General features: G+C 42.9%; 1 protein-coding gene across 1 annotated transcript in view; it reads left to right on the forward strand.

The window, feature by feature from the left end:
* dpys (dihydropyrimidinase) overlaps positions 1-21,251 on the forward strand; it is a 53,366-nt gene that overhangs the window by 13,858 nt on the left and 18,257 nt on the right. The window contains exons 4-7 of the mRNA XM_029736336.1: positions 7,713-7,902; positions 8,087-8,243; positions 8,658-8,799; positions 9,428-9,570. Of these exons, the coding sequence (XP_029592196.1) occupies positions 7,713-7,902; positions 8,087-8,243; positions 8,658-8,799; positions 9,428-9,570 (632 nt within the window). The remainder of the gene's footprint in view (positions 1-7,712; positions 7,903-8,086; positions 8,244-8,657; positions 8,800-9,427; positions 9,571-21,251) is intronic.

The following is a 21,251-nucleotide window of genomic DNA, read 5'->3' on the forward strand; positions in this document are numbered from 1 at the left end:
CTGCCCTGACCTGCCGGAGTGGCCAGACTGCCCTGACTGTCCCGAGTGGCCAGACTGCCCTGACTGTCCCGAGTGGCCAGACTGCCCTGACTGTCCCGAGTGGCCAGACTGCCCTGACTGTCCCGGGTGGCCAGACTGCCCAGACTGTCCCGAGTGGCCAGACTGCCCAGACTGTCCCGAGTGGCCAGACTGTCCCGAGTGGCCAGACTGCCCTGAACGTCCCGAATTGCCAGACTGCCCAGGCTGCCCCGAGCTGCCAGACTGCCCAAACTGTCCCGAACTGCCGGACTGCCCAGACTGCCTGGAACGGCCAGAACCTGAGCCGCCTCCAATATAGGTGGGTTGGGCAGGGGGGGTGTAGCACAGTGCCGTCGTTGACGGCAGCCACCCTCCCTTCCCTCCCTTTAGAAAGGGGGAATTTTTCTTTTAGGTATTGTTTGGGGGTATTTTTTGTTTTGTTTTTGTTTTTAAGGTGCTTCTGGGGTAGCACCTTTAAGGGGGGGGTACTGTCACGTCCTGGCCAGTATATAAGGTTAATTGTTTGTAGTTTGGTCAGGGCGTGACAGAGGGTATTTGTTTTATGTGGTTCAGGGTGGTGTGTTTGGTTTAAGGGTGTTTGTTTTAGTAATTCCGGGTGTTGGTTTATGTTTAGGTATTTCTATGTGGAGTCTAGTATGTCTGTTTCTATGTCTGGTGAATTGGTGTTGGGACTCTCAGTTGAAGGCAGGTGTTGTCTATCTGCCTTTGATTGAGAGTCTCATAAATGAGGGTGTGTTTGTGTTTGTGTTTTGTGGGTGAGTGTTCTGTGTTCAGCCCTAGGCTTTGCCAGACTGTTAGTTGTTCGTTTTCGTATTTTGTTATTTTTGTATGTTCATTTTTGTAGTGAATAAAAATCAAGATGAGCATTCACGAACCTGCTGCGTATTGGTCCACATTTTCCGATGACGATTTCGCACTATCGTCAGAGGACGAAGACAACCGTGACAAAACCCGTGAAAAACTAACCCTATCCACGCCATCCAAAACTAACCCTATCCACGCCATGCAAAACTAACCCTATCCACGCCATGCAAAACTAACCCTATCCACGCCATGCAAAACTAACCCTATCCACGCCATGCAAAACTAACCCCATGCAAGCCATGTAAAACTAACCCCATGCAAGCCATGTAAAACTAACCCCATGCAAGCCATGTAAAACTAACCCCATGCAAGCCATGTAAAACTAACCCCATGCAAGCCATGTAAAACTAACCCCATGCAAGCCATGTAAAACTAACCCCATCCAAGCCATGTAAAACTAACCCCATCCAAGCCATGGAAAACTGACCCCATTCAAGCCATGTAAAACTAACCCCATCCAGGCCATGTAAAACTAACCCCATCCAGGCCATGTAAAACTAACCCCATCCAGGCCATGTAAAACTAACCCCATCCAGGCCATGTAAAACTAACCCCATCCAGGCCATGTAGAACTAACCCCATCCAGGCCATGTAAAACTAACCCCATGCAAGCCATGTAAAACTAACCACATGCAAGCCATGTAAAACTAACCACATGCAAGCCATGCAAAGCTAACCCGATCCAAGCCATGTAAAACTAACTCTGTCCAAACCCATGAAAAACTAACCCTGTCCAAGCCATGTAAAACTAACCCTTTCCAAGCCATATAAAACAAACCATATGAGACCCCCGCGAAACTAAACCTACCCACGCCACGCAAAACTAACCCTATCCACGCCACGCAAAACTAACCCTATCCACGCCACGCAAAACTAACCCTATCCACGCCACGCAAAACTAACCCTATCCACGCCACGCAAAACTAACGTTATCCACGCCACGCAAAACTAACCCTATCCACGCCACGCAAAACTAACCCTATCCAAGCCACGCAAAACAAACCCCATCCAAGCGACGCAAAACGAACCCTACTCAAGCCACTCAAAACTAACCCTATCCACGCCAAACTAACCATATCCACGCCACGCAAAACTAGCCCCATCCAGGCCATGTAAAACTAACCCCATCCAGGCCATGTAGAACTAACCCCATCCAGGCCATGTAAAACTAACCCCATGCAAGCCATTTAAAACTAACCACATGCAAGCCATGTAAAACTAACCACATGCAAGCCATGCAAAGCTAACTCGATCCAAGCCATGTAAAACTAACTCTGTCCAAACCCATGAAAAACTAACCCTGTCCAAGCCATATAAAACGAACCATATGAGACCCCCGCAAAACTAAACCTACCCATGCCACGTGAAACTAAACCTACCCATGCCACGCAAAACTAACCCTATCCACGCCACGCAAAACTAACCCTATCCACGCCACGCAAAACTAACCCTATCCACGCCACGCAAAACTAACCCTATCCACGCCACGCAAAACTAACCCTATCCACGCCACGCAAAACTAACGTTATCCACGCCACGCAAAACTAACCCTATTCACGCCACGTAAAACTAACCCTATCCAAGCCACGCAAAACGAACCCTATCCAAGCGACGCAAAACGAACCCTATTCAAGCCACTCAAAACTAACCCTATCCACGCCAAACTAACCATATCCACGCCACGCAAAACTAGCCCAATCCAAGCCATGTAAAACTAACCACATGCATGCCATGTAAAACTAACTCTGTCCAAATCCCATGTAAAACTAACCCGATCCAAGCCATGTAAAACTCTGTCCAAGCCCATGAAAAACTAACCCTATCCAAGCCAAGTAAAACTAAACCTATCCAAGCCATGTAAAACTAACCCTATCCAAGCCATGTAAAACTAACCCTATCCAAGCCATGTAAAACTAACCCTATCCAAGCCATGTAAAACTAACCCTATCCAAGCCATGTAAAACTAACCCTATCCAAGCCATGTAAAACTAACGCCATCCAGGCCATGTAAAACTAACCCCATCCAGGCCATGTAAAACTAACCCCATGCAAGCCATGTAAAACTAACCACATGCAAGCCATGTAAAACTAACCACATGCAAGCCATGCAAAGCTAACCCAATCCAAGCCATGTAAAACTAACTCTGTCCAAACCCATGAAAAACTAACCCTGTCCAAGCCATGTAAAACTAACCCTATCCAAGCCATATAAAACGAACCATATGAGACCCCTGCAAAACTAAACCTACCCACGCCACGTGAAACTAAACCTACCCATGCCACGCAAAACTAACCCTATCCACGCCACGCAAAACTAACCCTATCCACGCCACGCAAAACTAACCCTATCCAAGCCACGCAAAATGAACCCTATCCAAGCGACGCAAAACGAACCCTATCCAAGCCACTCAAAACTAACCCTATCCACGCCAAACTAACCATATCCACGCCACGCAAAACTAGCCCTATCCAAGCCATGTAAAACTAACCACATGCATGCCATGTAAAACTAACTCTGTCCAAAGCCCATGTAAAACTAACCCGATCCAAGCCATGTAAAACTCTGTCCAAGCCCATGAAAAACTAACCCTATCCAAGCCAAGTAAAACTAAACCTATCCAAGCCATGTAAAACTAACCCTATCCAAGCCATGTAAAACTAACCCTATCCAAGCCATGTAAAACTAACCCTATCCAAGCCATGTAAAACTAACCCTATCCACGCCACGCAAAACTAACCCTATCCACGCCACGCAAAACTAACCCTATCCACGCCAAGCAAAACTAACCCTATCCACGCCACGCAAAACTAACCCTATCCACGCCACGCAAAACTAACCCTATCCACGCCACGCAAAACTAACCCTATCCAAGCCACGCAAAACGAACCCTATCCAAGCGACGCAAAACGAACCCTATCCAAGCCACTCAAAACTAACCCTATCCACGCCAAACTAACCATATCCACGCCATGCAAAACTAGCCCAATCCAAGCCATGTAAAACTAACCACATGCATGCCATGTAAAACTAACTCTGTCCAAAGCCCATGTAAAACTAACCCGATCCAAGCCATGTAAAACTCTGTCCAAGCCCATGAAAAACTAACCCTATCCAAGCCACGTAAAACTAAACCTATCCAAGCCATGTAAAACTAACCCTATCCAAGCCATGTAAAACTAACCCTATCCAAGCCATGTAAAACTAACCCTATCCAAGCCATGTAAAACGAACCCTATCCAAGCCATGTAAAACTAACCCTATCCAAGCCATGTAAAACTAACCCTATCCAAGCCATGTAAAACTAACCCCATCCAAGCCATGTAAAACTAACCCCATGTACAACTAACCCCATGCAAGCCATGTACAACTAACCCCATGCAAGCCATGTACAACTAACCCCATGCAAGCCATGTACAACTAACCCCATGCAAGCCATGTAAAACTAACCCAGTCCAAGCCAGGTAATAAGGAACCCTATCCAAGCCACGCAAATCTAACCCTGTCCAAGCCACGCAAATCTAACCTTGTCCAAGCCACGCAAATCTAACCCTGTCCAAGCCACGCAAATCTAACCCTGTCCAAGCCACGCAAATCTAACCCTGTCCAAGCCACGCAAATCTAACCTTGTCCAAGCCACGCAAATCTAACCCTGTCCAAGCCACGCAAAACTAACCTTGTCCAAGCCACGCAAATCTAACCCTGTCCAAGCCACGCAAATCTAACCCTGTCCAAGCCACGCAAATCTAACCCTGTCCAAGCCACGCAAATCTAACCTTGTCCAAGCAACGCAAATCTAACCCTGTCCAAGCCACGCAAATCTAACCCTGTCCATGCCACGCAAATCTAACCCTGTCCAAGCCATGCAAATCTAACCCTGTCCACGCCACGCAAAACTAACCCTATCCACACCACGCAAAACTAACCCTATCCACGCCACGCAAAACTAACCCTATCCACGCCACGCAAAACTAACCCTATCCAAGCCACGCAAAATGAACCCTATCCAAGCGACGCAAAACGAACCCTATCCAAGCCACTCAAAACTAACCCTATCCACGCCAAACTAACCATATCCACGCCACGCAAAACTAGCCCTATCCAAGCCATGTAAAACTAACCACATGCATGCCATGTAAAACTAACTCTGTCCAAAGCCCATGTAAAACTAACCCGATCCAAGCCATGTAAAACTCTGTCCAAGCCCATGAAAAACTAACCCTATCCAAGCCAAGTAAAACTAAACCTATCCAAGCCATGTAAAACTAACCCTATCCAAGCCATGTAAAACTAACCCTATCCAAGCCATGTAAAACTAACCCTATCCAAGCCATGTAAAACTAACCCCATCCAAGCCATGTAAAACTAACCCCATGTACAACTAACCCCATGCAAGCCATGTACAACTAACCCCATGCAAGCCATGTACAACTAACCCCATGCAAGCCATGTAAAACTAACCCAGTCCAAGCCAGGTAATAAGGAACCCTATCCAAGCCACGCAAATCTAACCCTGTCCAAGCCACGCAAATCTAACCCTGTCCAAGCCACGCAAATCTAACCCTGTCCAAGCCACGCAAATCTAACCCTGTCCAAGCCACGCAAATCTAACCTTGTCCAAGCCACGCAAATCTAACCCTGTCCAAGCCACGCAAATCTAACCTTGTCCAAGCCACGCAAATCTAACCCTGTCCAAGCCACGCAAATCTAACCCTGTCCAAGCCACGCAAATCTAACCCTGTCCAAGCCACGCAAATCTAACCTTGTCCAAGCCACGCAAATCTAACCCTGTCCAAGCCACGCAAATCTAACCCTGTCCATGCCACGCAAATCTAACCCTGTCCAAGCCACGCAAATCTAACCTTGTCCAAGCCACGCAAATCTAACCCTGTCCAAGTCACGCAAATCTAACCCTGTCCAAGCCACTTAAAACTTACCCTGTCCAAGCCACGTAAAACTAACCCTGTCCAAGCCACGTAAAACTAACCCTGTCCAAGCCACGTAAAACTAACCCTGTCCAAGCCATGTAAAACTAACCCTGTCCAAGCCTAGTCTAGATGATGAAGTTCTACTCTTGGTGATGTAAGATTTGACAGTTGATTATGAAATACTTTGTCCCATGTGTGTGTGAAATACCTAATGTGGGCTAAGGTATTGGTAAGAAATGTTTCCTCTGAGATGAATAAAGTACCTATATTTTCATCTACCTATGCATCACAGTATGTGCTTGAACTAGTTAACATTGTTTTCAAATCTTCACAGATGTGGATAGCCATTGATGTGGATAGCCATTGATGTGGATAGCTACTGATGTGGATAGCCATTGATGTGGATAGCTATTGATGTGGATAGCCATTGTTGTGGATAGCCATTGATGTGGATAGCTACTGATGTGGATAGCCATTGATGTGGATAGCCATTGATGTGGATAGCTACTGATGTGGATAGCCATTGATGGGGATAGCTACTGATGTGGATAGCCATTGATGTGGATAGCTACTGATGTGGATAGCCATTGATGTGGATAGCCATTGATGTGGATAGCTACTGATGTGGATAGCCATTGATGTGGATAGCCATTGATGTGGATAGCTACTGATGTGGATAGCCATTGATGTGGATAGCCATTGATGTGGATAGCCATTGATGTGGATAGCCATTGATGTGGATAGCCATTGATGTGGATAGCTATTGATCTGGATAGCTATTGATGTGGATAGCCATTGATGTGGATAGCCATTGATGTGGATAGCCATTGATGTGGATAGCCATTGATGTGGATAGCTATTGATCAAGGTGCTTCCTAGAAAACAGCCAACATACTCATATCATTGGTGGTCATTTGGTCATGTTATTCATATATGAGTTTTAGAGTACCATTTACGTGTCATGGCCTACATAAAGGCACATGAACAGTAGCTCATCTCATTCCTCCATATGAGGTACGGGAACCAAACCAAATGTGTTTTGCACTGTCATGACACTGGAATTACAGTTCATAGCTTTTATGTTGATCATTTTATAATTGATCATTTTACCCCTCTATGGCATTCCTTCTTTCGCGCAATTGAAAATTAAGTTATTTTGCGAAGAATGTTTTTATGTTGCTGCAATGTGGAAGCAAAGAGCACAAAAAATGATTAACTAAGGGGGAATCTATTTGACTTCTCTTATTTTGTTTGTTCCTTGTCAATGTCTGAAGGGGCAAGGTTCATTACAGTAACTGTCCTCTGTTTTAGCTGAACAGGTGGGTCGGTGTTAACCTGAAATGATACTAAAAACAGTGTTCACTCAATCCAATATCAGTTACACAAGAAGTCCAAGGATCAACATCTAGTTCTGTTTGATTCAGTTTGGAATGTTCTAGCTCTAGATTGTTAACTTTCTTTTCCAAGGTGTTGTCTGTAGACTAACCACTAGAGGGCAGCAGATGCCCAATCTGTAGTCTGTTTTTGGTGACAAAATATTCAGGCGATACATACATTTATTGTGAGCATGTTTAGAGTGAGTTTACAGACAACTTTTATGTAAACGATTAGCAACTAAACTTCCATAGAGTAGTATTTGTAATAAACCCGTTGTCTGTTGGCAAAAAGCATGTAACACGTCAGCTTCCTCCCTCAACACTACCTGAGGAGAACCTGTTTGCATCATGGTGTAATATTCTATGCTAATCTGCTCATGCTTGTATAACCTTTTGTAACTATTTCTGTGAATATTTCACAAAAGTTTATATGTGTCACACAGGCAGTTTTTATTTTATCTGCCATTTAGGGGGCATTTTTTAAACTGACCTTCTCTCACTTGGTAGGGGGCTAAGAAGATGCTGTCCCTGGGCATCACAGGTCCGGAGGGTCATGAGTTGTGTCGTCCTGAGGAGGTGGAGGCTGAGGCCACCCAGAGAGCCATCACCATCGCCCACGCTGTCAACTGCCCGCTCTATGTTGTCCACGTCATGAGCAAGTCTGCCGCTAAGGTGGTGTCCAACGCACGCAGAAATGGTGAGCGGGCCTGACAATGCCTGCTGGGAGGAACTGTAGGTGGGAAAGAATGACAGAGACAGAGAGAATGAGAGAGAGAGAGAATGAGAGAGAGAGAGAATGAGAGAGAGAGAGAGGCTCAAAATGACATGGATGTTGTTCTGTGTTACGTATGCATGTTTTTGGGATGTTTTTGCCCCAACAGGCCGTGTGGTGTTTGGAGAGCCCATAGCAGCAGGACTGGGTACAGATGGCACCCACTGCTGGCACAAAGACTGGGCCCACGCTGCCAAGTTCGTCATGGGCCCACCTCTGAGGCCCGATCCCAGCACCCCGGGATACCTTATGGACCTATTGGCAAAGTATGTGGAGACTTAAACAATATCAACCTGATCTCACTGTCGCTCTTCTGCCCTTTTCACTGAGTAAAGCATATTAGGTTACACCTTCCATGCACCCTCTGTCACATAAGTGCTCCATAACACTGTCATAACAATGACATAACAGATGTTATAAGCAGTCATGACTAGTGCTATCAGCATATGATCCCAACAGTCATGACTATTTATAACATACATCACATAATATATGTCAAATTGGAGTGTATGTAACACAGTGTTACCGACCAGGAACTGGGAAGGTGAACATAGTGGAATCTTTGAAAAAGAAAGGAAAGTGAAACTGCATATTGTCGGTGCAATAGAAATGAATGATAGGCAGTAAAGATGGCTGCCTTACCGTTTAGTGATGTAGATGCTTCTGTTTCGTTCTTCCAGTGATGACCTCAGCGTGACTGGGACAGACAACTGCACATTCTCTGTGTGTCAGAAGGCCCTGGGCAAAGACGACTTTACAAAGATCCCCAACGGAGTCAACGGAGTGGAGGACAGGATGTCTGTCATTTGGGAGAAGGGCGTTGTCAGTTAGGCCTCTCATTCTGCATATCACATCAGTCTTTATTATACCAGTTTCCCAGACAGATTAAGCCTATAGTCCTACACCAAAAAGCATACTAATGGAGATTCTCCATTGAAAGTGATTTTTTTGTTGTTACAGGATACAGGCCCTACAAAAATGAGTGGTACTATTTTCAGACGGTTGATTAAGTTCTATAGTACGAGTTAAAAGGTGACAAGTGACATTTCTGCTATGAGAAGAGAAGATAATAAATAGCATAATATACATTATTATGTGCATCAAGGAAGTTTTTATCAGTCAGAATCAATCCAAACTGTCATAGTGGATGTAGCAGCAGGCTAGCCTTCTTTATCCTTCTCTTTCCATGTATTTCTTCCTCCCTTACTTCTTTCTGTCCTTCTCTCAGGAAAACGCTTTAGTCGGTTGACCCGGAGGCCATAGCAAAAATTAACATTGTAAAACGCTGGCAAAAAATGACAAGTTTTGAAATTTGGAGTGAAACTTTGAATCGCTTACTGCACCGTTAAGCATTGACCTTTGGGCAGGTTAATTATGTCAGTAAATATGGAATTTGTCATTCATATCCAGAATATTGAAACTCAGAATTTTGTGTAACTACTTTCCGCAGCATAGTGGGAAAATGGACGAGAATCGATTTGTAGCTGTCACCAGCAGCAATGCAGCCAAAATCTTCAACTTCTACCCCCAGAAGGGAAAGATCGCTAAGGGATGTGACGCTGATGTGGTCATATGGGACCCTAAGGCAACCAGGTGAGACAAGGATAAAGACATTTCTCGTTAAACATATAGTGAATTACTGATGTTTAGCTACATTTTTAACTGTTTTGATGATGCTACATTTTAAATCTTTATGTATGCTTATTATCCAACTAGTAGCATTTCATCACTACTATTAACAACGTCTTACACTGCAGATGGTGCAGACAAATCGAGCTTCCCACAAAGCCTGTTTTCAGGGTGAAAAACATTTGGCTAAATAAGAAAATAGTTTCATGTTACAGCCTGGATATAACTAGCTATGGGACAGCCTGGATATAACTACCTATGGTACAGCCTGGATATAACTAGCTATGGTACAGCCTGGATATAACTAGCTATGGTACAGCCTGGATATAACTAGCTATGGGACAGCCTGGATATAACTACCTATGGTACAACCTGGATATAACTATGGTACAGCCTGGAAATAACTACCTATGGTACAGCCTGGATATAACTAGCTATGGTACAACCTGGATATAACTATGGTACAGCCTGGATATAACTACCTATGGTACAGCCTGGATATAACTAGCTATGGTACAACCTGGATATAACTATGGTACAGCCTGGATATAACTAGCTATGGTACAACCTGGATATAACTATGGTACAGCCTGGATATAACTAGCTATGGTACAGCCTGGATATAACTAGCTATGAGACAACCTGGATATAACTACCTATGGTACAGCCTGGATATAACTATGGTACAGCCTGGATATAACTACCTATGGTACAGCCTGGATATAACTAGCTATGGTACAACCTGGATATAACTATGGTACAGCCTGGATATAACTAGCTATGGTACAGCCTGGATATAACTACATATGGTACAGCCTGGATATAACTAGCTATGGTACAGCCTGGATATAACTACCTATGGTACAGCCTGGATATAACTACCTATGGTACAGCCTGGATATAACTACCTATGGTACAGCCTGGATATAACTAGCTATGGTACAGCCTGGATATAACTACCTATGGTACAGCCTGGATATAACTAGCTATGGGACAGCCTGGATATAACTACCTATGGTACAACCTGGATATAACTATGGTACAGCCTGGATATAACTACCTATGGTACAGCCTGGATATAACTAGCTATGGTACAGCCTGGATATAACTAGCTATGGTACAGCCTGGATATAACTAGCTATGGTACAGCCTGGATATAACTAACTATGGTACAGCCTGGATATAACTAGCTATGTGACAGCCTGGATATAACTAGCTATGGTACAGCCTGGATATAACTAGCTATGGTACAGCCTGGATATAACTAGCTATGGTACAGCCTGGATATAACTACCTATGGTACAGCCTGGATATAACTATGGTACAGCCTGGATATAACTACCTATGGTACAGCCTGGATACAACTACCTATGGTACAGCCTGGATATAACTAGCTATGGGACAGCCTGGATATAACTAACTATGGTACAGCCTGGATATAACTAGCTATGGTACAGCCTGGATATAACTAACTATGGTACAGCCTGGATATAACTACCTATGGTACAGCCTGGATATAACTAGCTATGGGACAGCCTGGATATAACTAGCTATGAGACAGCCTGGATATAACTAGCTATGGGACAGCCTGGATATAACTAGTTATGGTACAGCCTGGATATAACTAACTATGGTACAGCCTGGATATAACTAGTTATGGTACAGCCTGGATATAACTAACTATGGTACAGCCTGGATATAACTAGTTATGGTACAGCCTGGATATAACTAGCTATGGTACAGCCTGGATATAACTAGTTACTGAACAGCCTGGATATAACTAACTATGGTACAGCCTGGATATAACTAGCTATGGTACAACCTGGATATAACTATGGTACAGCCTGGATATAACTACCTATGGTACAGCCTGGATATAACTAGCTATGGTACAACCTGGATATAACTATGGTACAGCCTGGATATAACTAGCTATGGTACAACCTGGATATAACTATGGTACAGCCTGGATATAACTAGCTATGGTACAGCCTGGATATAACTAGCTATGAGACAACCTGGATATAACTACCTATGGTACAGCCTGGATATAACTATGGTACAGCCTGGATATAACTACCTATGGTACAGCCTGGATATAACTAGCTATGGTACAACCTGGATATAACTATGGTACAGCCTGGCTATAACTAGCTATGGTACAGCCTGGATATAACTACCTATGGTACAGCCTGGATATAACTAGCTATGGTACAGCCTGGATATAACTACCTATGGTACAGCCTGGATATAACTACCTATGGTACAGCCTGGATATAACTACCTATGGTACAGCCTGGATATAACTAGCTATGGTACAGCCTGGATATAACTACCTATGGTACAGCCTGGATATAACTAGCTATGGGACAGCCTGGATATAACTACCTATGGTACAACCTGGATATAACTATGGTACAGCCTGGATATAACTACCTATGGTACAGCCTGGATATAACTAGCTATGGTACAGCCTGGATATAACTAGCTATGGTACAGCCTGGATATAACTAGCTATGGTACAGCCTGGATATAACTAACTATGGTACAGCCTGGATATAACTAGCTATGGGACAGCCTGGATATAACTAGCTATGGTACAGCCTGGATATAACTAGCTATGGTACAGCCTGGATATAACTAGCTATGGTACAGCCTGGATATAACTAGCTATGGTACAGCCTGGATATAACTAACTATGGTACAGCCTGGATATAACTAGCTATGGTACAGCCTGGATATAACTAGCTATGGTACAGCCTGGATATAACTAGCTATGGTACAGCCTGGATATAACTACCTATGGTACAGCCTGGATATAACTATGGTACAGCCTGGATATAACTACCTATGGTACAGCCTGGATATAACTACCTATGGTACAGCCTGGATATAACTAGCTATGGGACAGCCTGGATATAACTAACTATGGTACAGCCTGGATATAACTAGCTATGGTACAGCCTGGATATAACTAACTATGGTACAGCCTGGATATAACTACCTATGGTACAGCCTGGATATAACTAGCTATGGGACAGCCTGGATATAACTAGCTATGAGACAGCCTGGATATAACTAGCTATGGGACAGCCTGGATATAACTAGTTATGGTACAGCCTGGATATAACTAACTATGGTACAGCCTGGATATAACTAGTTATGGTACAGCCTGGATATAACTAACTATGGTACAGCCTGGATATAACTAGTTATGGTACAGCCTGGATATAACTAGCTATGGTACAGCCTGGATATAACTAGTTACTGAACAGCCTGGATATAAAATAACTATGGTACAGCCTAGATATAACTAACTATGGGACAGCCTGGATATAACTAACTATGGGACAGCCTGGATATAACTATGGTACAGCCTGGATATAACTAACTATGGTACAGCCTGGATATAACTAACTATGGTACAGCCTGGATATAACTACCTATGGAACAGCCTGGATATAACTATGGTACAGCCTGGATATAACTAACTATGGAACAGCCTGGGTATAACTAACTATGGTACAGCCTGGATATAACTAGCTATGGTACAGCCTGGATATAACTACCTATGGTACAGCCTGGATATAACTAGTTACTGAACAGCCTGGATATAACTAGCTATGGGACAGCCTGGATATAACTAGCTATGGTACAGCCTGGATATAACTAGCTATGGTACAGCCTGGATATAACTAGCTATGAGACAGCCTGGATATAACTATGGGACAGCCTGGATATAACTAACTATGGGACAGCCTGGATATAACTAGCTATGGGACAGCCTGGATGTAGCTAGTTATGGAACAGCCTGGATATAACTAGCTATGGGACAGCCTGGATATAACTAGTTATGGTACAGCCTGGATATAACTAACTATGGGACAGCCTGGATATAACTAGCTATGGTACAGCCTGGATATAATTAGTTATGGTACAGCCTGGATATAACTAGCTATGGGACAGCCTGGATATAACTACCTATGGTACAGCCTGGATATAACTAGCTATGGTACAGCCTAGATATAACTAACTATGGTACAGCCTGGATATAACTAGCTATGGTACAGCCTGGATATAACTAGTTATGGGACAGCCTGGATATAACTACCTATGGTACAGCCTGGATATAACTAGCTATGGTAAAGCCTGGATATAACTACCTATGGTACAGCCTGGATATAACTAGTTATGGTACAGCCTGGATATAACTAACTATGGGACAGCCTGGATATAACTATGGTACAGCCTGGATATAACTAGCTATGGTACAGCCTGGATATAACTAGCTATGGTACAGCCTGGATATAACTAGCTATGGTACAGCCTGGATATAACTAGCTATGGTACAGCCTGGATATAACTAGCTATGGTACAGCCTGGATATAACTAGCTATGGTACAGCCTGGATATAACTAACTATGGTACAGCCTGGATATAAATAGTTACTGAACAGCCTGGATATAATTAGTTATGGTAAAGCCTGGATATAATTAGTTATGGTACAGCCTGGATATAACTAGCTATGAGACAACCTGGATATAACTGTCTATGGTACAGCCTGGATATAACTACCTATGGTACAGCCTGGATATAACTAGCTATGGTACAGCCTGGAAATAACTAGCTATGGTACAGCCTGGATATAACTCGGTATGGTACAGCCTGGATATAACTAGCTATGGTAAAGCCTGGATATAACTATGGGACAGCCTGGATATAACTAGTTACTGAACAGCCTGGATATAACTAGCTATGGTACAGCCTGGATATAACTACCTATGGTACAGCCTGGATATAACTAGTTATGGTACAGCCTGGATATAACTACCTATGGTACAGCCTGGATATAACTAGCTATGGTACAGCCTGGATATAACTATGGTACAGCCTGGATATAACTACCTATGGTACAGCCTGGATATAACTAGCTATGGTACAGCCTGGATATAACTAACTATGGTACAGCCTGGATATAACTAGTTATGGTACAGCCTGGATATAACTAACTATGGGTTAGCCTGGATATAACTAGCTATGGTACAGCTTGGATATAACTAACTATGGTACAGCCTGGATATAACTACCTATGGTACAGCCTGGATATAACTAGCTATGGGACAGCCTGGATATAACTAGCTATGGGACAGCCTGGATATTACTAGCTATGGTACAGCCTGGATATAATTAGTTATGGTACAGCCTGGATATAACTAGCTATGAGACAGCCTGGATATAACTAGTTATGGTACAGCCTGGATATAACTGTCTATGGTACAGCCTGGATATAACTAGCTATGGTACAGCCTGGATATAACTACCTATGGTACAGCCTGGATATAACTAGCTATGGTAAAGCCTGGATATAACTAGCTATGGTACAGCCTGGATATAACTAGCTATGGTACAGCCTGGATATAACTGTATATGGTACAGCCTGGATATAACTAACTATGGTACAGCCTAGATATAACTAACTATGGGACAGCCTGGATATAACTAACTATGGGACAGCCTGGATATAACTATGGTACAGCCTGGATATAACTAACTATGGTACAGCCTGGATATAACTAACTATGGTACAGCCTGGATATAACTACCTATGGAACAGCCTGGATATAACTATGGTACAGCCTGGATATAACTAACTATGGAACAGCCTGGATATAACTAACTATGGTACAGCCTGGATATAACTAGCTATGGTACAGCCTGGATATAACTGTATATGGTACAGCCTGGATATAACTAGCTATGGTACAGCCTGGATATAACTGTCTATGGTACAGCCTGGATATAACTAGCTATGGTACAGCCTGGATATAACTAGCTATGGTACAGCCTGGATATAATTAGTTATGGTACAGCCTGGATATAACTACCTATGGTACAGCCTGGATATAACTAGCTATGGTACAGCCTGGATATAACTAGCTATGAGACAGCCTGGATATTACTGTCTATGGTACAGCCTGGATATAACTAGCTATGGTACAGCCTGGATATAACTAGCTATGGTACAGCCTGGATATAATTAGTTATGGTACAGCCTGGATATAACTAGCTATGGTACAGCCTGGATATAACTAGCTATGGTACAGCCTGGATATAACTAGCTATGAGACAGCCTGGATATAACTGTCTATGGTACAGCCTGGATATAACTACCTATGGTACAGCCTGGATATAACTAGCTATGGTACAGCCTGGATATAACTATGGAACAGCCTGGATATAACTACCTATGGTACAGCCTGGATATAACTAGCTATGGTACAGCCTGGATATAACTAACTATGGTACAGCTTGGATATAACTAACTATGGTACAGCCTGGATATAACTACCTATGGTACAGCCTGGATATAACTAGCTATGGGACAGCCTGGATATAACTAGCTATGGGACAGCCTGGATATAACTAGCTATGGTACAGCCTGGATATAATTAGTTATGGTACAGCCTGGATATAACTAGCTATGAGACAGCCTGGATATAACTAGTTATGGTACAGCCTGGATATAACTGTCTATGGTACAGCCTGGATATAACTAGCTATGGTACAGCCTGGATATAACTACCTATGGTACAGCCTGGATATAACTAGCTATGGTAAAGCCTGGATATAACTAGCTATGGTACAGCCTGGATATAACTAGCTATGGTACAGCCTGGATATAACTGTCTATGGTACAGCCTGGATATAACTAGCTATGGTACAGCCTGGATATAACTGTCTATGGTACAGCCTGGATATAACTAGCTATGGTACAGCCTGGATATAACTAGCTATGGTACAGCCTGGATATAATTAGTTATGGTACAGCCTGGATATAACTACATATGGTACAGCCTGGATATAACTAGCTATGGTACAGCCTGGATATAACTAGCTATGAGACAGACTGGATATAACTGTCTATGGTACAGCCTGGATATAACTAGCTATGGTACAGCCTGGATATAACTAGCTATGGTACAGCCTGGATATAACTACCTATGGTACAGCCTGGATATAACTAGCTATGGTACAGCCTGGATATAACTAGCTATGAGACAGCCTGGATATAACTGTCTATGGTACAGCCTGGATATAACTAGCTATGGTACAGCCTGGATATAACTAGCTATGGTACAGCCTGGATATAATTAGTTATGGTACAGCCTGGATATAACTAACTATGGTACAGCCTGGATATAACTGTCTATGGGACAGCCTGGATATAACTACCTATGGTACAACCTGGATATAACTATGGTACAGCCTGGATATAACTACCTATGGTACAGCCTGGATATAACTAGCTATGGGACAGCCTGGATATAACTAGCTATGGTAAAGCCTGGATATAACTATGGTACAGCCTGGATATAACTAGCTATGGGACAGCCTGGATATAACTAGCTATGGTAAAGCCTGGATATAACTATGGTACAGCCTGGATATAACTAGCTATGGTACAGCCTGGATATAACTAACTATGGTACAGCCTGGATATAACTAGCTATGGTACAGCCTGGATATAACTAGCTATGGTACAGCCTGGATATAACTAGCTATGGTACAGCCTGGATATAACTAGCTATGGTACAGCCTGGATATAACTACCTATGGTACAGCCTGGATATAACTATGGTACAGACTGGATATAACTACCTATGGTACAGCCTGGATATAACTACCTATGGTACAGCCTGGATATAACTAGCTATGGGACAGCCTGGATATAACTAACTATGGTACAGCCTGGATATAACTAGCTATGGTACAGCCTGGATATAACTAACTATGGTACAGCCTGGATATAACTACCTATGGTACAGCCTGGATATAACTAGCTATGGGACAGCCTGGATATAACTAGCTATGAGACAGCCTGGATATAACTAGCTATGGGACAGCCTGGATATAACTAACTATGGTACAGCCTGGATATAACTAGTTATGGTACAGCCTGGATATAACTAGCTATGGTACAGCCTGGATATAACTAGTTACTGAACAGCCTGGATATAACTAACTATGGTACAGCCTAGATATAACTAACTATGGGACAGCCTGGATATAACTAACTATGGGACAGCCTGGATATAACTATGGTACAGCCTGGATATAACTAACTATGGTACAGCCTGGATATAACTAACTATGGTACAGCCTGGATATAACTACCTATGGAACAGCCTGGATATAACTATGGTACAGCCTGGATATAACTAACTATGGAACAGCCTGGATATAACTATGGTACAGCCTGGATATAACTAACTATGGTACAGCCTGGATATAACTAGCTATGGTACAGCCTGGATATAACTACCTATGGTACAGCCTGGATATAACTAGTTACTGAACAGCCTGGACATAACTAGCTATGGGACAGCCTGGATATAACTAGCTATGGTACAGCCTGGATATAACTAGCTATGGTACAGCCTGGATATAACTAGCTATGAGACAGCCTGGATATAACTACCTATGGTGCAGCCTGGATATAACTAACTATGGGACAGCCTGGATATAACTAGCTATGGGACAGCCTGGATATAACTAGCTATGGTACAGCCTGGATATAATTAGTTATGGTACAGCCTGGATATAACTAGCTATGGGACAGCCTGGATATAACTACCTATGGTACAGCCTGGATATAACTAGCTATGGTACAGCCTGGATATAACTACCTATGGTACAGCCTGGATATAACTAGCTATGGTACAGCCTGGATATAACTAGTTATGGGACAGCCTGGATATAACTACCTATGGTACAGCCTGGATATAACTAGCTATGGTACAGCCTGGATATAACTACCTATGGTACAGCCTGGATATAACTAGGTATGGTACAGCCTGGATATAACTAGCTATGGTACAGCCTGGATATAACTAGTTATGGTACAGCCTGGATATAACTAACTATGGGACAGCCTGGATATAAATATGGTACAGCCTGGATATAACTAACTATGGTACAGCCTGGATATAACTAGCTATGGTACAGCCTGGATATAACTAGCTATGGTACAGCCTGGATATAACTAGCTATGGTACAGCCTGGATATAACTAGCTATGGTACAGCCTGGATATAACTAGCTATGGTACAGCCTGGATATAACTAGCTATTGTACAGCCTGGATATAACTAACTATGGTACAGCCTGGATATAAATAGTTACTGAACAGCCTGGATATAATTAGTTATGGTACAGCCTGGATATAATTAGTTATGGTACAGCCTGGATATAACTAGCTATGAGACAACCTGGATATAACTGTCTATGGTACAGCCTGGATATAACTACCTATGGTACAGCCTGGATATAACTAGCTATGGTACAGCCTGGAAATAACTAGCTATGGTACAGCCTGGATATAACTAGCTATGGTACAGCCTGGATATAACTAGCTATGGTAAAGCCTGGATATAACTATGGGACAGCCTGGATATAACTAGTTACTGAACAGCCTGGATATAACTAGCTATGGTACAGCCTGGATATAACTACCTATGGTACAGCCTGGATATAACTAGTTATGGTACAGCCTGGATATAACTACCTATGGTACAGCCTGGATATAACTAGCTATGGTACAGCCTGGATATAACTATGGTACAGCCTGGATATAACTACCTATGGTACAGCCTGGATATAACTAGCTATGGTACAGCCTGGATATAACTAACTATGGTACAGCCTGGATATAACTAGTTATGGTACAGCCTGGATATAACTAACTATGGGTTAGCCTGGATATAACTAGCTATGGTACAGCTTGGATATAACTAACTATGGTACAGCCTGGATATAACTACCTATGGTACAGCCTGGATATAACTAGCTATGGGACAGCCTGGATATAACTAGCTATGGGACAGCCTGGATATAACTAGCTATGGTACAGCCTGGATATAATTAGTTATGGTACAGCCTGGATATAACTAGCTATGAGACAGCCTGGATATAACTAGTTATGGTACAGCCTGGATATAGCTGTCTATGGTACAGCCTGGATATAACTAGCTATGGTACAGCCTGGATATAACTACCTATGGTACAGCCTGGATATAACTAGCTATGGTAAAGCCTGGATATAACTAGCTATGGTACAGCCTGGATATAACTAGCTATGGTACAGCCTGGATATAACTGTCTATGGTACAGCCTGGATATAACTAGCTATGGTACAGCCTGGATATAACTGTCTATGGTACAGCCTGGATATAACTAGCTATGGTACAGCCTGGATATAACTAGCTATGGTACAGCCTGGATATAATTAGTTATGGTACAGCCTGGATATAACTACCTATGGTACAGCCTGGATATAACTAGCTATGGTACAGCCTGGATATAACTAGCTATGAGACAGCCTGGATATAACTGTCTATGGTACAGCCTGGATATAACTAGCTATGGTACAGCCTGGATATAACTAGCTATGGTACAGCCTGGATATAATTAGTTATGGTACAGCCTGGATATAACTAACTATGGTACAGCCTTGATATAACTGTCTATGGGACAGCCTGGATATAACTAGCTATGGTACAGCCTGGATATAACTAGCTATGGTACAGCCTGGATATAATTAGTTATGGTACAGCCTGGATATAACTGTCTATGGTACAGCCTGGATATAACTAGCTATGGTACAGCCTGGATATAACTGTCTATGGTACAGCCTGGATATAACTAGCTATGGTACAGCCTGGATATAACTAACTATGGTACAGCCTGGATATAACTAGCTATGGTACAGCCTGGATATAACTAACTATGGTACAGCCTGGATATAACTAACTATGGTACAGCCTGGATATAACTAACTATGGTACAGCCTGGATATAACTACCTATGGTACAGCCTGGATATAACTAGCTATGGTACAACCTGGATATAACTAGCTATGGTACAACCTGGATATAACTAGCTATGGGACAGCCTGGATATAACTGTCTATGGTACAGCCTGGATATAACTAGCTATGGTACAACCTGGATATAACTAGCTATGGTACAGCCTGGATATAACTAACTATGGTACAGCCTGGATATAACTAGCTATGGGACAGCCTGGATATAACTACCTATGGTACAGCCTGGATATAACTAGTTATGGTACAGCCTGGATATAACTGTCTATGGTACAGCCTGGATATAACTAGCTATGGTACAGCCTGGATATAACTAGCTATGGTACAGCCTGGATATAACTAGCTATGGTAAAGCCTGGATATAACTATGGTACAGCCTGGATATAACTACCTATGGTACAGCCTGGATATAACTAGTTATGGTACAGCCTGGATATAACTAGCTATGGTACAGCCTGGATATAACTAGCTATGGTACAGCCTGGATATAACTATGGTACAGCCTGGATATAATTAGTTATGGTACAGCCTGGATATAACTACCTATGGTACAGCCTGGATATAACTAGCTATGAGACAGCCTGGATATAACTGTCTATGGTACAGCCTGGATATAACTAGCTATGGTACAGCCTGGATATAACTAGCTATGGTACAGCCTGGATATAATTAGTTATGGTACAGCCTGGATATAACTAACTATGGTACAGCCTGGATATAACTGTCTATGGGACAGCCTGGATATAACTAGCTATGGTACAGCCT

This window comes from Salmo trutta, chromosome 37, assembly GCF_901001165.1.
Source record: "Salmo trutta chromosome 37, fSalTru1.1, whole genome shotgun sequence".
NCBI classification, from domain to species: Eukaryota; Metazoa; Chordata; class Actinopteri; order Salmoniformes; family Salmonidae; genus Salmo; species Salmo trutta.